Source organism: Malaclemys terrapin, chromosome 15 (assembly GCF_027887155.1).
Source record: "Malaclemys terrapin pileata isolate rMalTer1 chromosome 15, rMalTer1.hap1, whole genome shotgun sequence".
In the NCBI taxonomy this organism is placed as follows: Eukaryota; Metazoa; Chordata; order Testudines; family Emydidae; genus Malaclemys; species Malaclemys terrapin.
In genome coordinates, this window is record NC_071519.1 from 21,205,029 (window position 1) to 21,222,747 (window position 17,719).

At 43.7% G+C, this 17,719-nt stretch overlaps 1 protein-coding gene across 3 annotated transcripts in view; it reads right to left on the minus strand.

Annotated features, from left to right (window-relative positions):
• Nucleotides 1–17,434, minus strand: part of ETS1 (ETS proto-oncogene 1, transcription factor) — a 121,739-nt gene extending 104,305 nt beyond the window's left edge. For 2 of the 3 annotated variants that reach the window (XM_054005417.1, XM_054005416.1), the window contains exons 1-2: nt 17,359–17,434; nt 5,486–5,568 (exon numbers count right to left, since the gene is read on the minus strand). In XM_054005417.1, coding sequence (XP_053861392.1) covers nt 5,486–5,557 — 72 coding nt within the window. In that variant the 5' untranslated portion in view covers nt 5,558–5,568; nt 17,359–17,434. Of the gene's footprint in view, nt 1–5,485; nt 5,569–17,358 lie in introns of those variants that run through there. The other variant, XM_054005418.1, reaches the window with a different exon arrangement.
• Nucleotides 17,435–17,719: the final 285 nt, after the last annotated feature.

Consider the following 17,719-nt stretch of genomic DNA (forward strand, 5'->3'; position numbering starts at 1 on the left):
GGAAGCTGCTGCCTTTTAACATCTGTTCTTCATTCCCTTTTACTACAGTCAGTTCTTTCCAAGGCACCTGGCTCTTTTCGATATTTGGCCAGCATATTTTGAATAGCTCGGCATGTTGGGTGATTGACCATGACCGAGGGTGCTAAGCCCTTGAAAACCTGGCCCTGAGCTCATCTGAAAAATTGACCCACCTGAACTAACCCTAAAAATAAAAAACTAACCCTAAGAATTACTCAGAGAGAGAAACTGTATCATGTAGAATGATTCATCTTGAAAGCATCTCAGTTGGGTATCAAGCTGGGTCATTAGAAGGTCACAAAGGCCTTTTTTTCAAAATCTGGCTTGAGACATTGTCAGCAGTTAAGAGATCACAGGTCTCTTGTCTTGAATTTCAGGACACGGAAGATAATGACATTTGGACAAATATCCCTTCCTCATTCCCTTCCTGGGGATGGTCTGTCTGCAGAAGACACCTGATGAGAAGAGATCTTGGGACCCAGAGTTTTGCTTTGCTTGGGCATTAACGCTTGGTATTTCTTAGCCACGGTGCATTTCATGATACCAATAATTAGAGCTTTGCTAATGCTGGGGGACACATTTATTCCTGAGACACGAGGGCATACAATCTGTGCCCCCTCTGCTCAGAGGTGCAGCTGCACCAGGGAAAATGATACAAGGAGGGAAGTGTGGTTTGCCACAAAGGAAGAGCAGCCTTATTCCGGCTGGGGCAAGGGTCAGTCCCTTTCCCCAGGAGAGGCACTCGGTGGTCATACCTCCCAGCTGGTCTTGACCCGCCATCTCCACCCTACATGCTGTTGGACTACAGAGTATGTTTCCTGGGAGAGGCAGGGTGGTTTTAGTCCTATCATGTAACCCATCTCCCAGGAACTAGGAACCCCTCATGATTATAAGCTTATTATAAGGACAATGGTTTGTCCATGCCTCAGAGTGATAGCAGGTTCCAGGGAAGAAAGCATTGGAGGGAGGGACAATCACCTGTTGAACTGGTGATATCAGGGAATGTGGAACCGATTCCATGAGGCTGTTTTTAGGAGCAGCACTGAGCCAACCAAGAACACATTCTTCCAGGCTCAGCGGCAGTTTTAAGCCGCAATTGAAGAATTGCTCAGCCAGCTTCTGGAAAAAGGGCCGTTGTGAGCCTGGTCAGAGTCTAAAAGAGCAGGCGGGTGGGCTCAAGGCAGTGCAGCAGGGAGGCAGGCTAGACACAGCAATGGTAGGAAGTTGCAGGAAGGAGAAGATAATTTTAGATGTGACATCGGGAACTATTAGTTTGGAAACAATAAGAATAGTTCGGCTGGATAATGCTGCAGAAGCTCAAAACTAGGCTGGCTAAAGGACTCGAGACTAGTCACAGAGCCACAATGCAGAAGTCAGCCCGCTGTCACTCTTGTGCTGCAGAGCTAGGATGGCTGTTTGCAAAGCTCTTTGAAAGGGTATATGGGCCCAGTCCCATGTGCCTCCCAATGACTTCAGTATCAATCAGGATTAGGCATTAAAAACACCTGATGGCTAGGAGGGTCCAGTCCAATCCTCCAACCGGGATCCTGAAGGAGACGTTTCCAGCCGTGTTATTATATCTGGTTATTTTGCAACATGACAGAACCCCTGCCTTTGATTTAGTCACTAGTCTCATTTCAACGGGGACCCAACGCATACTGCAAACCTTGGACCCTGAATGGGAGGTGCGGAGGTCTGGAAAACAGGTCTCCTCATTGTGACTGTCGCTGACCTGCTGTACAACCTCAGACAAGCCACTGGCCTGCTCCATGCCTCGGTTTCCCCTATGCACATGAAACCCTCACATGCTATCAGGGAAACTTGCAGTCCCGTACTCCTCCCCGAGTCCCTGCAGCCATTGCCAGTGGTGGAGCTACTTCTCCTAGCAAAGGTCAATGGCTGCTGGAAGGGGTTTCTGAAGAAGCAGCGAGGTCATAGAATGAAACTGAAATGGGCAAGAGTTGATGGACCTCTAACTACTCCCATGGGCTCCCACTAGAAACATGTGCCCCCAAGCTCCTATCCAAGAGACCACATCTAAGGGGGAGCTAGAGGGTGTGAATAGCAGGAGCAATGGGCACAATGGAGCCTTCCCAGCCCAATACAATTACACAAGATAAGAGAACCAGGCCTGTTTACACAGCTAGATTGTAAAGCGGGTGGGCTGACATGCACCCTATTCCCAGAGAACTTTGATCTGCTGGCAGGGAGATTCTTGCTGGTAAAGAGGAGGAAGGTTAAGAAATCAGGGTCTCTCCAGCAAAGATCCACCTACCACTAGCTCTGCACACTCTTGGACCACAAGAGGACATCTGAGCTGACAGTCAGTAGGAGGTCTTAGCCCTGAGCTGTTGGGAACTCAATGAGCCAGAGACAAAAGGGTAAAGGAGGAGGACAAGGAGGCCAGAGGCAGTAAGAGAAAAGAAATATGGTGCTAAATTCCATGAGCAGCTACCAAAAATAGAGAAGAGTTGTTTGACGTTAGAAACATCTTGTGGTTAAGACACTGGGCTGGGACTTGGAAACCTATAGCAGAGGACGGAAACAAACCTGGATCACCCAAGTCACTTTCCCTCTATGAGGCTTCACTCTCAAACTGTAGAACAGGGATAATATTACCCTCCCCTGTAGCACTGGGGTCTGATCTGGTTACACAGGCCATTGGGCTGGTTTTAAAGCAGGCAGTCCTGCTTTTCTAAGGTTTGTCCTCCATCCGGTACTTAGAGAAACCCAGACAATGAGGACACACCAGCAGGGGCAGGATGGAGGGCTCTTCAAAATGGCGTTCCACCGTGCGTGTGAGGCCACACCAGTGGAGTCATGGTCACAGAGATGGGGTCACTCCATTCCAAGAAGTACGTGAATGTCCAGTATTCTGGGAAGGCATGAGTGGCCACCCTAGATCTTGGAGCTGCTCCGCGTACAGGACTCCCATCTGCCCCAGCGAGAGTATTAAGCAGCTGCAGATTCTCCTCAGAAGGGCCGAGACCGACAAATGCTATCTGGCGCAGTGCTTACTACCATGAGTAGCGTAGTCCTGCGGAAACCTTGTCAGGTGGTAAGACTTAACAGGACTGGGCCCTTGGCATGCAGCTCTGCAGGGCACCTTAGTGCTCCACAGATGCACAATAGATATGAACCCAAGGAAGAGAGGATGTAGTAGGCTAGCAGCAGCTGTATGTGTAGCCCGGCTCTTTCTCCAACAAGAGGAACACAAGAAAGGCCCAGTTTAAAACACATGGCACATGCCCAGATACAGGAGTGTGCGCAATGAATAAACTCCAGGAGTCCGTTCTTAAGAGTAAGTAAATCTAAGATGCAAAATCAGAGTAAACAAGCATTTGACCCCAATCAAATGCTTCCCCCACTGAAATTCACGGCAACAAGTTCTTTGGTGCCAATGGCAGCAGGATCAGGTCCTGGGTTAACGCATGGCCACAGGGTTACTCCATTCAAATAAGGCATATTTAGGTCACAGGAGGCAGGATAAGCCAGGTAACCTCCAGCGCAATGGGAAAGATCGATGTCGTCACTTGCGATAACAGGAAAGAGAGTTTCCTTCCCCGCCTTCAGCCATCCCTAGGGCTGCCACCACCCAAGCATTTGCAGAGCACCAGTCTCTTCCACTCACACCCTGTCCCAGCTCCTTCCAGGCCATGTTCTCTCCAACACTGGCCAAACATTAACCATTTCCTTCCCACTCTGGTCCTCCTAAAACCATTTGGAGGTCAATGCAGTTCTGAGGTATCTGATCTCTGGATTCCCCCAAATCAGAAAAAATAAATGTTGTTTTGTTGGCGATGGGGATTGGGGAGGATGGAGTGATGAAAGATTTTCTGTGGGGAAACATGTCAATTTCAGTTACATTTTTCAATTTTCCAATCAAGGAAACAACTCCCTCCCACCCCCTGTTTCAAATCAATAGTTTGAAACTGAAACATTTTTTTCTGAAGTGATCAAATAGTTTCATTTTTACATTTCTGAACAGAGATTTTTCCAGAATTTTTTGGTTGTGTGAAAATTTTCACTTTTCCAAATTTGTTCCATTTTGGGATTAAAAAAAAAAAATCAAAATATTGAACTTTTCTACAAGATGGAAATTCCACTTTCTACCAGATCTGCTTAGCACCTAATTTCCCCATCCCAAATCTACAGCTTTCATGTGCCCTATCTAGGTTCCTATACTGTGCTCAGCACTGTGATAGATGAGTGCCTGCTGATGTAATTTTAAGGTATACATCTATGCCTATGTGATAGAAATATTAGAGACACTGAGGTAGAGGGGTAGATTCTGGCCTCTGCAACAGCCTCTTTACCCCACTCCATCGGCACAAAGGAAACAGAATATCCCACCTCAGGAACAGCTTGCAACCCTATGCAATCCCCCTATGCCACTATCATTACTACGTGCCAGCCACTGCTGTGTGCCAGTGGCTGACTGGCAAGTGTCCGCTGTACGTTGTGCTCTGGCTGTTCTAGACTGTGGAGCCATTCATAGCCACCCACACCAGGGTGTTCTATGTTCCGTATAAGGTTTCCTCGGACTGTTCCAATAAACCTAAAACCACCCTTCCCCCACCTCCTCCCAAGAAGCAGAACAGAATCTGGCCCAGAACCTTCACCCAAATTCAGATCAACTCTTGTCTGACATTTGAAAAAGCTGGGATGCTTTTAGCCCTGTCCCAGTACATGTGCATTCATCCACAGAGGTCATAAGGATTTGGGTTAGGGCCAGCTTTGGAAGAGGAGGCACGGATACATCAAAGGTCATTATCTTAATGTTTCTGTTCTGACTCATGTAAGAATCTGTGCTCCTATGTCCAGCTCAGGTTTGCAAGCCCAAGAGGGTCAGATAAGAACTGAACATGTAGTGGCTTCTCTGAATTAAACAGTATCTCTCAACTGTTTCAGAGTAGCAGCCGTGTTAGTCTGTATCCGCAAAAAGAAGAACAGGAGTACTTGTGGCACCTTAGAGACTAACAAATTTATTAGAGCATAAGCTTTCGTGGGCTACAGCCCCTTCTTCGGATGCATATAGAATGGAACATATATTGAGGAGATATATATACACACATACAGAGAGCATAAACAGGTGGGAGTTGTCTTACCAACTCTGACAGGCCAATTAAGAGAAAAAAACTTTTTGTTTTTTTTCTCTTAATTAATTGGCCTCTCAGAGTTGGTAAGACAACTCCCACCTGTTTATGCTCTCTGTATGTGTGTATATATATCTCCTCAATATATGTTCCATTCTATATGCATCCGATGAAGTGGGCTGTAGCCCACGAAAGCTTATGCTCTAATAAATTTGTTAGTCTCTAAGGTGCCACAAGTACTCCTGTTCTTCTTTTCTCAACTGTTTGGCATTAACCTGTTCCTGCTGCCAAGCAGAGTTTTTCCAGAGTCCTGCAATGCTGTGCCAAACTCCTATGGGATAAAAGAAAAATAACCCAACATCCTTCCTTACCATTACTCCTGGACGGGCCAGAGGATAAGGGGCTGGGCTTCCAATGGTTGTGTCCATGTAGTAACTCATCATCCCAGAGACACCTACAGAAACAGAAGTGGATCATTAGATGCACTGCTGAGGATGCCTGGTCTGACAGAGGAGATATGACTAAGGACCTAATCCTGCAACCCTAAGAGGACTCCTTATTCACACAAGTAAATCCTATTGATCTCAATGCAAGGAAGGGTGGCAGAACTGGGGTTCAAAGGTGGAAGAGACCTATTAGGTCAGTTAGTTTATCCCCGCCATGCACACCCATGACCAATGCAGGAGCGTTCTCTACAGTATATTTTCAAGTGTCTTACCTAGTCCAGTTTTAATTGGCTTTACGCCTGTGAAGAAATAGCAGTCTCACACAGAGGGCCCAATCCAACACACACTGTCCATCGCGATCTCCAATGAAAATGGAGATCAGTTAGCAGAGATATCATGCTGACAGGCTTCTTTTCTACCCTCCAGATGGGGATGACCTGCTTCCATGTAGGATAGAAAGAGGGAAAGGCCCAGTGTCCTCCTCCCAACGCACCCAGAGGTTCCTAACATGAGCCATTCAGACAGTGATCTGTAGTGCACCAAGGTGGAATGGCATGTGACTCCCTTGCCTTCCCCATTTAGGAAAGTGAGCTGATTTCACTGTGGCACAATCAAGTATCATCTAAAATACAAGGCAAACCCAGCCCCTGTGAAAAGACGCCAAACTGAGGCTAGGTCTACACTACGGGGAAGGGGGGGGTCGACCTAAGATACGCAACTTCAGCTACGTGAATAGCGTAGCTGAAGTGGCGTATTTTAGGTCGACTTACCTGGCTGTGAGGACGGCGGCGAGTCGACCGCTGCCACACTGCCGTCGACTCCGCTTCTTCCTCTTGCCGCGGTGGATTTCCGGAGTCGACGGAAGAGCCATCGGGGATCAATTTTATCGCGTCTTCACTAGACGCGATAAGTCGATCCCCAATAGATCGATTGCTACCCGCCGATTCGGCGGGTAGCAAAGACGTGCCCTGACTGACAGCCTCGGCCCACAGACAACAGCAGTGAAAGCTTCCCCTAGCCCTGCTGTGCCAGCCACAGGCTTCAGCCATCTTCCCGAAGGACCAGCTCCAAAGGGCAGACAGCAGCTTGCTCATTCTCCAGGGCCCCTTCTCCCTCAGGCTTTTGCTGAGGGAGCCAGTTATAGCCCAATTCAACACCCCTTAAAGTCAAAGAGAGTATTTCCATTGAAGTCAATGGGTCAGAGCCTTAGGTCCAATTGTGGTTGTGTTTTTATGACGTTGACACCCGTCCAGTAGAGGACTGGACTGAGACCTTCAGCTCAGCCACTGCACAGTCCAACTTCTTAGCACCACCGTAACAGCCAACCCTAACAGGTGATTTAATGATCTGATATTTATATATTAGGAGTACACACAAATCTCAGGTGATATCACAGCAGTCAGAGCTACTCCGGATTTTACACTGCTTCACAGTAGCTGAGATCAGAGTCTGGCCCATGTATCAAATGCACTTCATTCTTTGAAGCATTTATATAATATTTAATGTACATGTAGATATATATCCTATTCTTTATGGAGCACATTCATCTGGGGTTGCGATAGTAAAGCCAGTTTAGCCTCTGGTGAAGGTCAGACTCTTCCTGAGGGCTGCTCTAAGTTACACCCTCTGATGCACGGTAATAGCTCTTGTGGGAAAATCTCCAAGGTACAAAGTCGGCGCCGGTTCCCCCATCTCCCCTGCGCTATCATGACAGAGCTCTCAGAACCATCGCTGTGCCTGGTATATACTGGCCCCTTGCACCAGGGGAGATTTTTTACCTGCCCTATGGCTCTTTTGCAGAGCTGGGGTGAAGGAGCTGAAACCTGGCTCTATGTGCCTCCCCTGCAATGGTTTAGACTCATAGGAGAAAACGTAGGGCCAACATGCTTTCCATGCCATGTGAAGCATGAGATGTGTGTGTACTCAGTGTCACTTCCCCTACGTACAGAGCTTTTTGCCTGGAAGGAAACTGTAAAGAGGGAGTTGTCAGGGATTCACAGGGCTCTTTTGCAGGAAATAACGCAGGGCCAGACTGCATTACTATTTTTATAAATTTATTTATCTCAAACAAACCCATTCAGCCACTACAGGCTGTGCCGGGGAAAGCGGTCAATGGTATAACAAGTCTCCACCCTGAGAAAGCAGCAACTCCATCACCCTCTGGAGAATGTGTCATTCGATTTCTTTAAACCCCCAGCGCTACAATTGTCTAGCTAGACAATTGTAACCAGAAACACTGAACCCTATTCTCCCTTGATTTCAGATTTACTCCTGATTTGCACTTTATGTTCTTTCTCTTGCTCAGAGCCGTGCCTAATCTGCACTAACCCTAAAAGGTGCTGTGACTCAAGGCACAACTCCTCCCTGCTTGTCCCTTGCTTTTGAGGGGTGGATAGTAATCGATTGCCGGCTAACAGCAGCAGCAAATGGTAATCCCCTCTATACAGTCTGACCAGCAGGTGAGACAGAGGAGCCAAAGTTCTGGCCTTTCCCCATTCCACCCCATTCATCTCCCTATACTTTTCAACTCAGCCTCAAACCTGTTAGTATTTGACTCCCAGTAATCAAAACATGCAGGAAGTGACCAAAACATGAAACACCTGTATTATGTGGTGTCACGCCATAATTTATGGACAATGGGTTTTTATTATAGCTTTCCTTAAAAGTTTTTTCCCCTGTCACTCTGTGAATGAAACAATTTAACAGAAAACTGGAAAAACAAATTTTGTTACATGCAACAATAAAGTTCTTCCCGCTCCCCCTCATGTGTCATAAGTGAAGTTTGAACTAGAGTTGGTCAAAATATACCAATTTTTTAATGCAAGATTTTTTAAAAGGGTTCCTCCCCCCCCCCCAAAAAAAAAAGTTTCCTGCAAAAGATTCTGTTTTCTAATGAAAAAACAAATCCCGCAAATTTGTTTTGAATAAGGATTTGTAAGTAAAAAGTAAGTTTCTATCCCTTGTGGCTGTGGGAGAAGCTTCATAATGTGACACCAGTGAACCCTAAAGGCTCCAAAAGCTGAAGGCAAATAAAAATCTACTATTTTAAAGCCAATGTCATGATATTTTGGTGAGCCTGACTCATGATGTTTGAACATTTGGGGTTGGCAATACTGACATCATGACATGACTCCATACTTGTAAAACTAAAAGGGCTTTTTATTAACAGAACCATTTTACAGAAATGTTACAACTGATATTCTAGCCATGTGCACACAGACTGACTTCCAAGACTGGTGCATCCTCCCAACTCTTCTCTCCAGCAAACTGTGCTCTTCCCTCTAAGTTCCACTCAGGTTGCTACAGTGAGATATTTTTTTGTGCTGTGAACATCACTGAAATCAAAACTGTTGGAAAGGGTCAGTTTTGATTAATTTCTGTTTGAAATTTTTTGGAAAAAGAGGTTCAAAAGTGTCAATACATCCCATTTCAGTGTTTTCTAAATGAAAAGTTCTGATTTTGGTTGGAAGTGACTTTCAAAAAGTAAGTTAATTCACAATAAAAAAAAATGTACAAAGAGAAATGGAAAGGAACATTTTGATTGACCTCATCCAATTTTTTTCTTTTGGGGGTTTGAGAAATCAAAATCTCAAAACTTTTCACAATCACAATTCAGGACACAAAGTATTTTTGAAATCCTGAAAATTCTTGCGAGATGGGAAAAAATCATTTCCTGCACAGTTCTATAAAATACTCTGTATCTAGTTATCAGTCCAACCTCTCACTGGGCTTACTCCAATGACTTGGTATCTCAGAGATTTACACACCATCTTCCCAGTCCGGGACTGCCTCACAGCTAAGCACCCTGGAGCTCATTGCTGAACACTGTTATAAGTGATCAGCCAAGGTCTCTCACCAGTCATCATGCCTATAAATTAAGGCACTTCAGGTTCTTCATCAACATGAGCAAGGTAACAATAAACAGGGATCAAGAGACCAGGGTACTGTCCCGGAAAAATTCCATTGTGAGAAGATCAGAAAGTGATTTGCGCACGTGTCCCGAGGATCTGAGTGAAATAACATTTTGGCCTTTGCTACATGAGGCAGTTGCAATGGTTTAACTAATGGGGTGAATTTAAATAGATTTAGCTAAACAGATGCAAATCCCAGTTTGAACCATCCTGCCCACCCAGATCCCTTGTTTCAGAGTGGTTGTAGTCTGGCTTAGACAGATTCCTAACCTTAAACTGGTACAACTTTCTTATGTTGACAGGGTCTCTGTCTCTCTTGCTGTAAGGTAAAAATGACATTGCCAAATAGGTCACTTCCCAAAATAGAATAGACTTTGCAAAACAAAGGCATAAAGAAATAGGAGATCAGCGGGCTCAAGCTATCTCTACAGAGACCCTTTAAGTAATGTGCATGTGTCCTGGAGCAGAGACACATTTGATTAAAACAGCAGTGCCCACTAGAAGTTGCCTTTCCTTGCTTTGCAGCTAGCACAATAGGAAAATGTTTCCTGAACAAGATCGCTACCTCTTAGCCACACAGACACTCAAGAACTGATTTCATTGCTCACTGAATATCATTTGCATTTTTCTCTGGTTACCTTTGCTGTTTGAGCCTTCCAGCAATGCACTACACTCTGTTACCTGCTACTGCCAGGAGTGGCCAGTCCTGGGGTTATGCATTCATAAGCACTCCGATAGCACTGAACCAACACTGACAGCCAAGACAAGGTTACACGTGATGTTCTTTTGTGTGACTTTGCATTACAAGCTCCAAACATCCAAAAATCATGAATTGGGCTCCAAAAATAAAAAAAGTACATTTTTTGGTAAACAAAAATCCTGAGAATTTTAAGCCACGTACATATGGGGTTCTTTCTCCTTGCCTTCTGGTTTTTGAGCCTTTGGGATGCACTTGGGTCATATTTTCAAACTTTCCTCTGTGGCCAGGAAGGATAGCAACTTTCAGCTTTCGTTTAACAAAATCAAAAAGTAAGCTGAGTTCTCATGACTCTAGAATCCACGGCTTTAAGAAAAACACCAATTATCTCCAGACTTGAGATAAAGTCATCAGAGTTGGCAAAACTGCATTTCACTCAGATCATCCCATAGCACCAATTAAATGCTCCTAGCCACCATGGGCCATAATATTGGCCTCGGAAGTTTTACAATAAGGATGGTCTATTTTTTTTATTTGAGATTCTGTTCAGGACTTATACTGTGCCCGTCACCATGGTATCAGAGCTTGAAGAGCACTGCTATTTGTTTTTCTTCTGCCAAAAAGATTTCAGTTTCCCAATTAGGAATCAGACATACCATGTGACTTAGGTCACCAATCACATACCCCAAGTTTGACTTCCTTTCCCTAATGTATCTAGATCCATGATCTATGGGCAGGCTCAAAAAATTCAGTGAGGCAGTATATTCCACCCACTGAGGGAACTCCTGACCCAACTGAAGTCTATACAAGTTTTAACATTTACTCCCAAGATTTCATCCAATATTTTTAGCCATCTGCATCTACACTGAATGAGTTAATTGAGAATTTAAATTTGATCTGTACCAAAGGATCTGTATGATGTAGAGCTGGTTAAAAGGGGGGGGAAGGGGAATCAATTTTGGGGCGGGGGGGAGAAATCAATATTTAGAAGTTGTACCATTTTGAACCTTATGAAACAGGAACCATGTTTCGGTTACTTTGCAAAAAAAATTGAAGTTTTAAAAATGTTTATTCTCTCCCCCTTTTCTCCATTTTGCAAGTGTGAGCAATAAAATAAGTGTCCAACTTTTGCAGTTGCATTTTTTCCCCTTTTGCTAGTCTGTAACTTTTCCAGAGTTGAGAAGGTTTTGGAAAATTGCAGAGTAGCAAAAAAAATTTTTGAAAAGGGGGGAAGATTCCCCTTCACATATAGAAATGAGGTATGACAAGCACTTTTATACCAGTGTAACTGTACCCACAAAAGGATGGGGGTGGGGGGGAGGTTGGTCCACTTAGCACTGCTGCATAGTTAAACGGTACAACTTGTGTGTTTAGATGAGGCTTCAGAGATGATGTTCTTACACTAGGTGAATGAACGTTGTGAGTGATAAGGTTACCTTAGCAAGCTAAGCTTACTGATCCTTCTGCTATGCAAGATAGGAAGCAGACATTAAGGAGCGTGTGGTGATTTTGGGGGATTTCACCTGGGGCATGGAAGATCTTTTAGAGGAAGGCAGGTGAACAGGTTCTGTGTCTTCATAGGGATCTACCAAAACTATGCCCACAGGGAATGAGCCTCTGGGATGGAACAGTAAGGAGAGCAGCAGGAGGCAGGAATATTTGCATGGCTGCAGAAAGGAAGATCCTGAGTGCTTTGTCTAGGCTAATTTTTAAGGACTCCGCTGATAGAGCTTCCACCTCTTCCCGTAGGAATTTTTTCCACAGCCTAATACATCTCACTGTCAACAAGGATCTCTGATATTCAGGTTATATTTTTTCCCCTTTAGTTTCCTCTCATACGACCCTAAATAATTCCTCTTGTTCCTGGGAGTTTACTTCCTGTAGATACAATTAGATGGTTTTTATGGCCACTCAGGCAACTTTCAGCTGAACTAAATTTTACCCTCAATTACACTGGTGTAACTGCAGAGTAACTTTGCTGATAGCAATGGAATTACACCACAGTATCGGAGAACCAAAGGTGGGGGAATACTATTTTTTAAAAAAAGTGTTCACAAACATTTGGTTGAATTGCCTAGTAGAATACCTATGCTATTATTTGAACAGACATATTCTCTGTTTTTATTCTCCTGTTTCTGCTTCTTGATTGGAGGCCTGAAGCTTGATAAATGTTATTATGCGACCAATCACATACACAAATAATGATTAGCAAAGTCAAACTGCAAACTTTCCATGGAAGTTGAGTGAGTTATTCAAGAAATGCCAAATACTGGAGCTGGTTGAAATTTTTTAACTTAAACAAAACGAACAAACCAACCCACCCCGAAATTAAAAAAAACCACACACACAAAAACTTTTCCACCAATAAAAGGGAACAATATACAAATTCCCATAGGGAAAAAATGTCATTTTCAACTATATTTTTAGATGGGAAATTTATAAACTAATGAAAAATTTGGTTTCATTTAGATTTGCATTTTTCCTTTAGTTTCAGTTTTCAGAAAATTGAATCAAAATTAAAAATGGTCAAATTAAAATTATTTAATTGCAAAGTTATAATAATAATTATAAAGAGTATAAAAGTTTCCTGTGACAAAGCTTGCTAGCAAAAATGATTGGTCCTAAATTTCTTAGGGTTAAAAGAAACCACACCAAAACAAGTTTTGACCAGCTCTAACACACATCTTTGCAGAAGACAGTCACAAAAATATAAATATGTAGATATATAATGGTCTAAATTAATTTATTTTTAAAATAACAATTCTTGTGTGTTCTTAGAAATTATTATACTCATTTTAAAGATGGAGAAACTGAGGCACAAAGAAATTAAGTGACTTGCCCAAGGTCACCTAGCAGGTCAGTGATAGAGCCAGGGATAGAAGCCAAGTATTCTGGGTCCCAGTAATATGTCCTCTCCATTAAGCACACTGCCTTTCAATCAGGGCCGGCGCAACCCATTAGGCGACCTAGGCGGTCGCCTAGGGCGCTACAATTTGGGGGGCAGCGACCGCAGCGGTACTTCGGTGGTGGGACCTTCTGCCACCTCTGGGGGGGGCGGCGTTTCGGGGCGGGACCTTCCGCCGCCTAGGGAGGCAGAAAAGCTGGCAGTGCTCCTGCTTTCAACCCAATTTGCCCATGTCTAGCTTCTGTGTCACAGACCTATGCTCAGACCATGCCTCTCCCATAGGTTCAATACCCTGCAGCCATAGGGCTGGTGGGCCATTTAAGGTGCCCACAGAGCATAACAATGAGCAGAGCAACAGAACAGAATTGGTGGGCTTCTGTCTTTCCCTTTCTGTAAAATTAAAAGGATTCCCATCCAGGCCTTTGCCTCATAAGCACTGATAGATGGGGAGTGGGACAGGATGGGGGCAGGGGAATTTAGCAGCCACAGCCAAACGTTTTTAATCTTGAGTCCAACCATCATTAAAAACCAAGAGGAACTCAAACAAAAGTAAGTGGACTCAGCTGACTAGCTGACCCAAGGGTACTTAGTTATTGCCACTGGGTTTTTGTAGTAAGCAATAATTTATCATCATTGGGGAAAGATAGCCTGTAGGAAGTGACATTCTTCTGCTGTACTTTTAACCCTCGAAATGCTGGCATTTTCCAGGCTGCCTGCCAATTTAAAACTTAGGGCAAAGTGTGTCTATAGAGCCAATAATACATCATACACCTGTTCAGCTTATCAATCTTGAGCATTGATTTAAAAAATAAGATCGTCCTAATGAAGGGCTTGGATGGAATATGGACAACAGGAGAGTTCTTGGTTTGCTGCAGAGAAAACAATTTATAAGACATTTCTTTAATAACCTTCTTAGACTCATAGACTCATAGACTTTAAGGTCAGAAGGGACCTTCCTCAGTTAACCTTTGATGCCATCGTAGTTTCTCTCATTAATATTTAGTACTTTTCATCTGAGAACCTCAAAGCTCATGTATTTTTATAAAAATCTCTAACCTAAAACATGTTACATACAATGTACTGGGGGGAAACCGATGCATGGAATATTCTAGTGCAAACTCTTTACGACAGGTGCTTGCAGCTAAAATATACTGTCCCTATCACGCTTCTAACAAGAATTAAATGACTTGACCAAGGACATACAGCAACTCAGTGAGAAAGCCCAGGTATCTTGACTCCCATGCGCCTGTCCTAACCATTACAATATGAAATTATGATGTCAGTTGGTTGATCATTCCTTTAACAGGTTTTTCCACCACAGAGAGGTTCCTGAAGGGAGGGTTTGTACAACAGTCTCTGCTCCAGTGCAGAGTAAAGTCATTTTTGTAGTAGGGGGCTAGAACTTAATGTGGCACCATAACATCCTGCACCCCTTACAGGACAAATTGTAGCTTTAGCCTAAGCCAAGATGAGCAAATCCCGGCACAGGTCTCTCTTCCTCCCCCTCCTTTTGGAAAAAGTGCCCTCTGGTTAAGAATTCTCATATTCTATACCCAGCTCATTAGCCTTTGTCAAAATTACTAGTCTGCAGCTAATTCCATAATTTGATTTGAATAGTGGCCCCATTAACAGCGCTGCAAGCCAGTTGGTAAGCTGACAGCTGGAGGTCATTTCAAGGGCACCTAACACTAGCCAAACAGTTTGCTGATTAGGGCAAGTACCTACCCCAAAGAGGTTGCTGCTGTTACATCTCTCGCAGCTGCTATATATGAAATTACAGGAAGATGTGAATGGGGGAGGGGAGCAGTGAGGTCACTTGTTATTCCACTTACAGTGTTTCCAGCAATGAAACAGATGATTGAAAAGAAAACATCATGGGCCAGATCCTCAGCTGGTGTAAATTGACAGTTCCTTTGTGGGGCTAAGTTGGTTTTCAGCAGCCAAGGATCGGGCTGGATGAACAAGATGCAGTTGCTAAATGCAGAGGAAGGATGATCCAGTGGGTAAGAGGGCTACCCTGGGACTTGCAGAACCCACGTTCAGTTTCCTACTCTGCCACAGATTGGAGGAAGTCATTTGGGCCAGATTGTTAGAAGTATTTAAATGCCTCAAGGCATCTAGTGGGCTTTTGAAAAGTGCCTAACTCATGAGAGTGAGTGGGATTTTCGAGAGCAACTGACTCCCAGGAGTTAGGCGCTTTTGACAATTCCTCTCTGCATCTCTAGGCACTTAAATATCTTTAACAATCTGGCCCTCAGTCTTTCCGTGCCTCAGTTTACCATTTAGGATAATAGCACTTCCCGACCTCACAGGGATGAAAAGAGACTTGGGGATGAGGGTAAATAATAGGCTGAACACACGCTCCCAGGGTGACACTGTGGCCAGAAGATTTAATGAGATCCCAGGATGCATAAACAGGAATCTTAAGTAGGAGTAGAGAGGTTATTTTACCTTTGTATTTGCACTGGTGCAACTGCAATACTGTGTCTAGGTCTGATGCCCACAATTCAAGAAGGAGGTTGATAAATTAGGGAGGGTTCAGAGAAGAACCACCAGAATGATTAAAGGATTGGGAAGCAAGCCTTATAGTGACAGACTCAAGGTTCTCAGTCTATTTAGCATAACAAAGAGAAGGTTAAGGGGGTGACTTGGTTACAGGCTGTAAATACCTACATGGGAAACAAATATTTAATAATGGGCTCTTCTATCAGCAGAGAAAGGTACAACATGATCTAACAGCTGGAAGTTGAAGCTAGACAAATTCATACTGAAATAAGGAGTACATTTTTTAAGGGTGAGGGTAAATTGGTCCATTTGTTAATTACTAAGGGTCATAATGGATTCTCCATCACTGACCATTTTTAAATCAAGATTGGGATAGTTTTCTAAAAGCTCTGCTCTAGGGATTATTTGGGGGCAGTTCTCTGGCCTGTGTTATACAGGAGGTCAGACTAGATTATCACAATGGCCTCGGATTCTATGAATCTAGCTATATTGTGAGGATCAATACATCAAAGGTTGAAAGGTGACCAGATAAGTACCAAAGATAGATACATGCATCTAGAAGCAATCTGACCAGGATGAAAGTGAGAGCTCTGAGCCATAACTGGTTAAACTATTCAAGCACCAAGACTTTCATAATAAAAAATCAAAGCCACTGAGCAATCCGTGCTCTGGCCAGCATTTCCTGTTGTTTAAAGCGAACATTCCCATGTAACACCAAATTTGCTTTGGCAGAAAGTTTTTTTAAAATGACAGAAAAAAAAAGATCAAGAACATCATAAAGACAGCACTGAATAAATACTCACCAGTAAACCCCCTCTGGATCCAACCCCCTCTCCCTGAAGGTATCAGATGGCAGAGTGAGAGCCAATGGGACCTTAATAGCAAATTAGTGGCCACATGCAAAGCATCAAATTAAAGACTAATGGAAACATGGAAGGCCTGACTCTGCATTTCTCGGGGGCTCAAAGCTCCCAGTGACTTCCAAAGAGCCAGCGGGAGCGCTGGTTATGCAAAGGATGCAGGCTTGCGTCCTTAATGATGAGGAATTGCAATCCTGCACCTACAAAGCCCAACAGCCTTTCCTGCCACTCACTGTTCCCAACTTCAGTTGCTTTCGGAAGCAGAGAACCAAAGCTGGCACACATCTGCATGACGCTGGTTGTTTTCCAGCCCATCTTCAGTCTCAAGGATATTTTAAGGCACACTACTATTGTGATTTGTAATGTGATGGGGGAAAGGGGTTGGAAGCAATGTTTCCTGCAAAGATATAAATGGCCAAATTATTCGCTGGTGGAAATCAACTTCTCCACAAAAGTCAGTGGAGTTACACTGATTTACACCAGATGAAAATTTGATACTAAACATTTTGCTGTCCCCCTCCCCCTTCCCTTTAGAACAAAACTCTTTAGCCTACTGAACAAAAAACAAACATGCATATGATTAATGAAAATAAAATTGAATTCAACCATCTGTCTTTAACTGCAACTTTGCTCCAATACAGTGTCATCGGTAATGCCAAGAAACAACTTTCCACCCCAGACAAGTCAACAGTAATATTATCTTAAACTCGTTTAATACAAAAAGTATTTTTAAAGGACCCCAGAAACACCCAGATTGAATCATAAATATTTGCTGATTACATCAAATGAGTTAAATTGCTAATAGAAAGAGAAGGAGTAAATATCCTAGCAGGTCACCAGGAAAGTAGAGAGCCTGAAAATGAACATAGGTAAATAACAATCCAAATAGAGTTTAGCATAGAATCCCGAGCTTTACTTACTACTTGTCTGAAAGACCAGAGAAAAGAGTTGTATCCTCCACAGCTTCCCACACTTGTCTAAGGTCTCTTGCCAACTACCTGGTGAAATCCTCTGCACCAGTGCTAAAGAGGATGGAAATACCATAATGTTTCTAGCAGGACCGCCTATCAAATAGAAAGGGGGTGTGGTCAGGACAGCAAGCCAGGGGCGGCTGGAAAAGGCCAGCTCTGAACTAGGCTCTGATACAGCACCAACAGCAGGGAAGCTGCCAGATGTGATTACCCACAATGTGAACTCGTTAAAATCCAACTTCTGTTCGTTATAATCAGAGAAAGCCTCTATCCGAATCAGTTGCCAGTGTTCCAGGGTGGGGGACTGTGA